This window comes from Myxocyprinus asiaticus, chromosome 3, assembly GCF_019703515.2.
Source record: "Myxocyprinus asiaticus isolate MX2 ecotype Aquarium Trade chromosome 3, UBuf_Myxa_2, whole genome shotgun sequence".
NCBI lineage: Eukaryota > Metazoa > Chordata > Actinopteri > Cypriniformes > Catostomidae > Myxocyprinus > Myxocyprinus asiaticus.
In genome coordinates this window covers 43840698-43849295 of record NC_059346.1, presented here as the reverse complement: position 1 = coordinate 43849295, position 8598 = coordinate 43840698, and the positions used below count along the sequence as shown (strand labels likewise).

The 8598-nt window shown below is 36.5% G+C and overlaps 1 protein-coding gene across 1 annotated transcript; it reads right to left on the bottom strand.

The window, feature by feature from the left end:
• Window positions 1–109: 109 nt before the first annotated feature.
• Window positions 110–6581, bottom strand: LOC127422556 (protein O-mannosyl-transferase 1-like). The gene is made up of 17 exons (XM_051666183.1): window positions 6401–6581; window positions 6275–6325; window positions 6049–6195; window positions 5821–5926; window positions 5630–5689; window positions 5342–5348; window positions 4667–4753; window positions 4427–4582; window positions 4098–4229; window positions 3968–4062; window positions 3672–3764; window positions 2846–2939; window positions 2658–2750; window positions 2393–2513; window positions 2225–2322; window positions 2005–2113; window positions 110–882 (listed from the first exon to the last, which is right to left on the bottom strand). Exons 1-17 carry the CDS (start codon window positions 6522–6524, stop codon window positions 641–643), a joined length of 1815 nt encoding a protein of 604 aa, XP_051522143.1. The 5' UTR covers window positions 6525–6581; the 3' UTR covers window positions 110–640.
• Window positions 6582–8598: the final 2017 nt, after the last annotated feature.

The following is an 8598-nucleotide window of genomic DNA, read 5'->3' as shown; positions in this document are numbered from 1 at the left end:
TATTCTACTGACAAACACTGGTTTCAATTGATGTACTGAATCCATATACACTCTATGGCCAAAAGTTTGTGGACACCATATGTGCTTGATAAACATTTGATTTCAAAACCTTAGGCATCAATTTCCCCCTTTACTGTAATAACAGCTTCCATTCTTTTGGGAAGGCTTTCCACTATACTGTATGTAGTAACATGGCTGCAGGGATTTGCTCTCATTCAGACACAAGGCTATCAGTGAGGACAGGAACTGATGTTGGTCAATGGGGCCTGACTTACAGTTGCTGTTCCAGTTCACCCCAAAAGTGATAAGTGGGGTTCAGGTCTGGGCTTTGTGCAGGCCAGTCAATTTCTTCCACGCCAGACACAGTAAACCATTTCTTTATGGACATTTGTTCACAGGGACATTGTCATGCTGGAACAGAAAAGGGCTATCCCCAAACAGTTGCCACAAATTTGGAAGCACACAAAGCCCAAGCCATTACATAAAGAAACATTAAGATTTTTCTTTACTGGATTTAATGGAGTAACCAAATTCATTAATTAGAAGGGGGTGTCCACAAACATTTGGCCATATAGTATATTTTATGATGAAGTGGAAGATATTTCAAAAGATACATTTAGATTATTTAAGATATGGGATTTTATTCAATTACTTCACTGACATAGTTACAAACTGATGGACAGAATATATCATGTTTCTCTTTCCTTAATACATGGGTGTACAGGTGCTCTACAACTACAGGTATCTGCAAGATCTTGAAGGTGAGTGCTGTAAGATAGTGGTACAGAAACAGAGTCTTCTCCATTAAGATGAATGGCAGGTAATTAAATGTCCAGCCTCCAAAGCAAACTACGCGAGCCCAAATCAGCTTTTCCCAAGAGTCTAAATTAGAGAAGACAAAGTGGGCAAAAAAACAGTTCATTAGTGGTGCTTTCTAAGGTAAGCATTACTATTACTACTGCTCAGACAAACTTCTTAGTATTAAAGGGGCCATGACATGCCATTTCTTATTGTTTTAATATGTTCCTTGAGGTTCACTTATAATTTTAGTCGTTTTTTTTTTTTTTTTTTTGCACATAAAACAGTCATATATTTGTAAAACATGACCCTTTTCCACCCTCATTCTGACCCTCTGTCAGAAATGCTCGGTTTTGGTGCTGCTTCTCCTTTAAGACTTGACAGGAAACACCCACTTTTATGATTGGCTCTCTGTTCTTGACTGACCTGGTCGGAAGTGATAAGGTAAAGTATGCTTGATGTGTGTTTGTGGAGAACGAGTTATTTTGGCAGCTTAGTTTCAACAAATGCTCTTTGCAGTGAGGAGAAAGTTTTGAGTTCTGAACTTACAGTATGTTTTTTATAGTACAATGACCGTTTCTATGAAAAAAGATCAAGGAAAATGTGATTCCTCATGACATGACCCCTTTAAACTTTGCCACCTAAGGTAACTGACATGAATGATACCTCAAATTATGCAGCTTATTAAGTAGTGTTTTTATGATTTTCTAAGATACGTATTACTTTTGTCTGGCTGACAATAAAACGGGTTAAAAAAATCCAGACATACATTGAAGGAGGGACCCACACCATACATAGGAACCAGAATTTCATAGAGAACACCACTCACATTTTTCACTCACAGAAAATGTAAAGCCAATAGTTCTCTGAATGTCAGCTTATTTCTTTATCAACTGAAAATGAAAACTTTCATAAGGTCAACATTTGTGTTGTTCTGACTTCAAGGTAAGAATCAGTTGCTCCAAGCATTTGCCTTCAGGAATGTCCTCAATTTTCCTTCGTCATCTTAGTAGGTAGGTTAAAAAAAGTAGCCGGTATACAACCAGTGCAAGGTTTGAGATGGTCCAAGTTACAATATTCTCTATCAATTGAATTTGTGTCTATATTAAAGTAAAAATGGTAGATTACTCTTACAATCTTTTTGCATCAATCACAGTAAAAACGAAAAAAAGGAAAAACCTAAAGTATTATACTAACATACATTACTTGAAGGATGAAGCCAGTATGCATTGTTGGTGTCCATGGTGAACCATTCAAGAGGTGATGAACTATATTTGTGCTCAGACTCCTCGTTCTTTACTGTCAGCATCTTCCACTGTTGCTCAAACACATATCATTGTATACATGTATTCATTTTCAAGAGGATCTGAACAGCTTTTCAAGCATTAGTGATCAACATGAGACACTGTTTAATATATAAATTCACCTGCAGCTCGAGAAATTTGGCCATGAAAGTGAGATTTCTGGTGATGTCACTATGAGTAGGTGACTTCAGCTCCAACTCCCTTTCTCTCTGTTCCTGACCTGCGGATATGTTCTGTTTAATAAAAAAGCAGACATAAGCAATATTGAAACTATACAGAAGTTCTCATACTTCTGCCATAGCGGTGCTCCTCCACATTCCATATGCCACTCTGCTGGTAGCCTTCATACATCTTATCTCCAACCACCTCCATCTGTCTGAAACCCCACTCTGGCAGAGAAGCTCCACTGAGCTGTAAAGCATTACAGAGCAGTAAATAAAACAACTGCCTTTAAAGCAAGAAATGATTCACGAAACAATTACTACTAATATATATGATATACCAATATAGACATATCCCTGTATTCTTTTTTACACATTGTAATTATGTACAAACCTTGAGAACAGCTGATGTGTTTACATGGACTAGTCGCACTTCTGATAAAATTGTCTTCCAGATTTCTCTATCAGACTCCCTGTTCACTACGTCCTACAGTGCAATGAACAGGATGTATTGTATAGGCAGCTTTAGTCAAGTACAAATGTTAACATGTTTTATAGACCTGTGGGTCAGAAGTCTTATACTCTCCAAAGTTTCTGTGCTGGCATAGACACGTTAAAGTCAATGTAACCAGACACTTCCTGCGAGTGAGGTCTCATTGGGGCTGCAACATCATGCCTTGAAAACAAAGCACAGTAAAGTTATTGCTTATACAGCTTTAAAGGAATATTCTGGGTTCTTTACAAGTAAAAATAAATCAACAGTATTTGTGGCATAATGTTGATAACCACAAAAACTAATTTCGACTCATCCCTCCTTTTCTTTAAGTGGGGCATTTACAATGGAAGAGAATGTGGCCAATTTTTGGAGGGTTTTGAAGGCAGAATTGTGAAGCTTATAATTTTATAAAAGCTCTTACATTAATTCTTCTGTTAAAACTTGTGTATTATTTGAGCTGTACATTTTTTAAATCATAATTTCTAGTCATTTTAGGGTTTGTTGACATAACATCATCATGGCAACGAAGTTGTAAAATTGACTATAACTTTACACAGAAAAGGTTAGTAAATGTTTTTATCATACTAAAATCATTTTAATACATATTGTTTATATCTTGTGGCTATACTTTTGAAACAGTGAGTATTTTAACGTTTACTAATTGGCTCCCATTGACTTCCATTGTAAGTGCCTCACTGGAACCCACAATTTTGCCCTTTTTTTTAAAGAAAAGGAGAGGCAAGTAATCAATATTATGCCACAAATGCTGTCAATTGAGCTTAACTTGTATTGAACCCAGAATATTCCTTTAATTACTCTGAGCAGCTAACGAATATAAATCTCTTAGCAATATAAATTGCCAAAACTTGTAATAAATTAAATAAATATGTAAATAAATTGGAATTGTATTACGTGTTTAGGTAGCGTGATGTCATTCCATGTAGCAGATGAATAATATCTCCATGTCTGACAGGTTTGGGAGGGCTGTTCACCACTAGACTGTGCCTGAAGTTCAAAATATAAAACATAATACAAATTATCGGCAGCATGTATGTTGGTCAAGTTTGGGTCGGGACAATACGACCAATGGCAGAAGGGGGGAGTATTAGGGAAACCTATTTAAAACTATTATTATTTTTGCAATTCAGTCTGGTGATGTTAATGGTGCAGAAATTACACACTTTAGATATCATTTGAGATATCCATACCTCCCAGGATGTTTAATAATCCACCAGTTGTTGATGTCTTTGAAAGGATAGCAAGTCACCTGCTGCTGATGGGAGCTACTGCACCCATTTTCGTAAACCCACAGCTTTGTGATAGACTGCTGAAGACTCACCTAATTGGATAGTTAACCTTGAGGGAGTGGAGCCAACATGGAACAGGTTTGCTGGACACAGTGCGTAGAGTAACCTGGGAGCCAAATGCAACCTCCAAAGGCTGTCCCTGTGTGACACTGGCAAGACCACCCTTAATAAGAGAAATAGAATCATAAAGCAGGCACATCATACAAACAAACATAAATATTCCCTCTCCCCAGTTACTATTAGGTAGGGGACTATTACACTATTAAATCTACTTGAATAATGTTCTTCTGGCACAAAGCAAGCAGGAATACAGAAACTGTAGTGCTATATATTTATATGTGATAGAAGAAATCGATGTACCTCTAGGCTTGCTTGAAAAGCACTGCTCATCATTTGGTCATGTGGTCCGCTGCAGTACAGCAGGGTAAGATGGACGTAGAAAAATCCAAGGTACAGAATGACAGGTATCACCACAAGCGCCAGGAAGCGAACCAAAACTTGAACCGCTACTTTGCCCTTCACACAGAGACAGAGTAAACAGTTACAGTCATAAAAACCTGAAAGTGTCGTACAATGCTTTGGAACTACTGTATTACTCACATTGCTTACTGTTCGATCTCCAATAAGTTGCCAGGTGTGTACAGCTGCCACGCCCAGCGGTAAACAGTATGTAAACTTACCCATGTACTTACATAAAATAAAATAAACCATAAGGACTCATTGGGCCTCAAAAAATCTCTTTATTTAGTCATTGAAAATACTGCACTACTTGGATTTAATTGGTAGATTAAGTTAAAAGTGCTCTCATATGGGAATAGTACACCCAAAAATTATAATTCTCTCTCATCATTTAATCACCCTCATGCCATCCCAGATGTGTATGACTTTCTTTCTTCTGCTGAATACAAACAAAGATTTTAAGAAGAATATTTCAGCTCTGTAGGTACATACAATGAAAGTGAATGGTAACCAATAATTTTACTCCAAATATCACATAAAGGCAGCATAAAAGTAATCCATATGTCTCCCGTGGTTAAACTGATATATTCAGACACGATATTATAGGTGTGGGTGAGAAAATATTTAAGCCATTTTTTATTATACATTTTCCTCCCTGCCTAGTAGGTGGCGATATGCACAAAGAATGTGAGTCACCAAAAACAAAAGAAGAAGAATGTGAAATTGGAGATTTATAGTAAAAAATCTGTTTCTCACCCACACTTATCATATCACTTCTGAAGACATGGATTTAACCACTGGAGTCGTATGGATTACTTTTATGCTGCCTATATGTGCTTTTGGAGCTTAACAACTTTGGTCACCATTCACTTGCATTGTATGGACCTACAGAGCTGAAATATTCTTCTAAAAATCTTTGTGTTCAGCTGAAGAAAGGAAGTCATACACATCTGGGATGGTATGAGGGTGAGTAAATGATGACAGAATTTTCATTTTTGGATAAACTATCCCTTTAACAATTTTTGGTTTATGTTGTGCTGGCATAACATAAAGTGATGTGTTGGGACCAAAATAATGTTTAAATTTTTTTTTTACTGTACATACCCAATCCCAAATGCACAACTGACCCCAGAGATCACGAGCCAAAACCATCTAAATGATGAACTAGAAGAAGAGAAAGTACATGACACACTTGTGACATTAAAATTATGGCAAAGATCATCATTATAGTCACAGGAGCATGACAAGACAAACCAGATCAGAGACTGACAAAGCAGATAGCGTATAACTCTCACTTGCGTGTTTTGTGAAAGTGCAGGTAGGAAAGTACAGCTAGCAGCAAGAAAAAGATTAATAAAGACTCCAGCAGCATGAAGCGTGATTGCACAATCAAGGAATTTTCTGTAAAAACAAAATGAAAGCATTCAGCAAGAACATCCCAATTCATACACTTTCACATATTGTGTAATTCAGAGGCAGGAAAAACTGTTTTCAGAGAATGAAATGGTAAAATATATAATTACCCATGAGGAGGAGCACGGATGCCCCTAACGCTGTGAAGTGTGAATATCCGAGTTCTACCACCAGAAGATAACAAAGTGGCAAACAAAATGAGCCAGCAATGGCCGGTATTGCCCGAAGGCTCCAAACAGGAACATTACTGGTGTATTCTACAATGGACGAAAAAATAATTAGTAGGATAAAAGCAATTAATAAAGGATGTTACAACTTTGTGTTTAAATTGATCACCTGCTCCAATTCTATTCCAAACAAAGTTGCCACTGAATCCTCCTAAATAGGCTACACAGACAAAAAATAATGTAGTTTATGCGGCTTGCTTTGAAAATATATACCTTTATTTATACATTTTCACACCTCCTAAAGCTAGAATCATGTGGCCAAAAGGTGGACCGCTCTCATCAATGAAAAACACTTGTTTCACGTATAGAGATAGAAACTGCCCAAAATAGACCTCATCGAACCTGTCACACAAAAGCATTAATATTTTTTCATTCACCAATTTTTTTTTTACAATTATTATATTAGCTAAATAAACACTTACACAACAGTTTAGGAAACTGAATGCCATACAGTCTGGTCACAAGTGTGAGAGCTGTCACAGCCACCAGCAGCAGGTTGATCTCCACTTTAACAGTGATGGGCAGTTTGACACACTGCATGCTGCTCTCATACTACCTTTATTTATGAATGTTAAAACATATGTTATTGTTACTGTATACAGTGGGGCCCAAAAGTGTGAGACTGAGACCACATTGAAAATGTGAAAAAAATCCTAATTAAAAAAACCTGAACATACACAAAGCTTTAGGGTTTTTTATTTGTTATGATGTAAAATAAATAAGAAATATTTTACATTCTCCATTATTTATAAGTCACAAATCAAATGTATCACATTTGAGACATTGGCTATGTTAACTCTGGGATTACATGGCCAAAGATTAAAGTCTTTTCAATTCAACTTTGAACTAAAATTTGTATGCTTATATTATAATTTTGAATATAAATAATGTGCTGGAAAAATAAAAAAAAGACATTTTCAGCAGTGGTCTCAGTCTTCTGGACCACACTGAACATATTTATTCTGCTTTTACAACAGCGCAGAATCCAGCATGGAAAATATATTCAGCATGTCATACAAAATACATGCATTTTACCTTGACTCAGATTTTGTGGTAACTCTCTCGTGAGTTTCACAATCTTAGGTCAGCACTTCTGATTTCGTGACTGCATGACCTGATTTCTGTATCAAATAATTATATAATCCTTCGCCAAAATTTGCATTGGTTCAAACGAACACCGTCATGTCTGGCATAAGCGACTACTCTGGTCTTTTCTTAAATAAATATACTAAAACTTATAAACGACGCAAATAAACTGTGGCTGTGTCTCGTTTGGAAGGCTACATGTTAGGTAGGACGCGTGAATGCTGCAGTATAACGAGTGTCCTCGTTTAAACGAGACGGCCTTCGAAGGACAAACGGAAATGGAACGTAACATGGTTGCTATGACAGCACGCCACTCTTTAACAAGCTCGAGCGCTTTGAGTGAGAAGGGAACAAAGTCCCTTTGGAAGGGAATGTATGAGGTACATTTTAGGAGAGTTATAATGATGTAAAGAGAAAATAAAATAGATTTTACAGGTGTACTTTTAGTCTAATACTTTATTTTAATTATATATTAATATAATTATACATATTATATACTCTGCACCCATCTACTGAGGTACTTCAACTTGGGAATTAACATTACTTGCTTTTGAACATCATATTTACGGGCAAATTGGCGTTATTATTTTTTAGACATTTCCGTTGAAGCAAAGAATTGTGGGTTGTGAGAGTCCACGAAGGATACACCTCATGCATCCTCCGAATTCCCGTCATTGGGAGAGGCGTAAGACAGGGATGTCCGATTTCTCCTTTTTTTATTTTTACTGGTTGCTGAGCTTCTTGACCTTTACATAGTACACTGCTGCAATGTTAATGGCATCCAAATAGCAGATAACTCTATTTTAATTAGTCAGCTTGCAGATGATACCTGTTTGTTTTTCAAAGATAAATGGCAGGTCCCAATTATATTAGATAGTTTAAAATTGTTCTCTGATGCATCTGGTCTCTTCATTAATCAGAACAAAAGTGAGATTATAACAGTTAGTAATTTGGATGTTGATAATATATGTGAAATTAAGGCGAAACAAACAGTTAGATATCTTGGCATTTTAATTAGTACATCTCCAAATGACAGAATTGAATCTAATTTCACTATGAAATTTCAGAAAGCAAAAATGATCTTTAGTTGTTGGTCACAGAGGAATCTGACCCTCCATGGACGTGTGCTGCTGTCAAAGGCAGAGGGCATTTCGAGACTAGTGTATCCTGCACTTTCTCTTTACCTCAGTCCTGGGATGTGTTCAGCAGTTGACAGAGTTTTATCTGGAAGAACAAAACAGAGTATGTAAAATAAAAACAATAATTAGGAGTTATTCTGAGGGTGGGTTTAATGTTCTTGATTTTAGTACTATTAATAACATATTTAAAATTAATTGGATAAAGCAT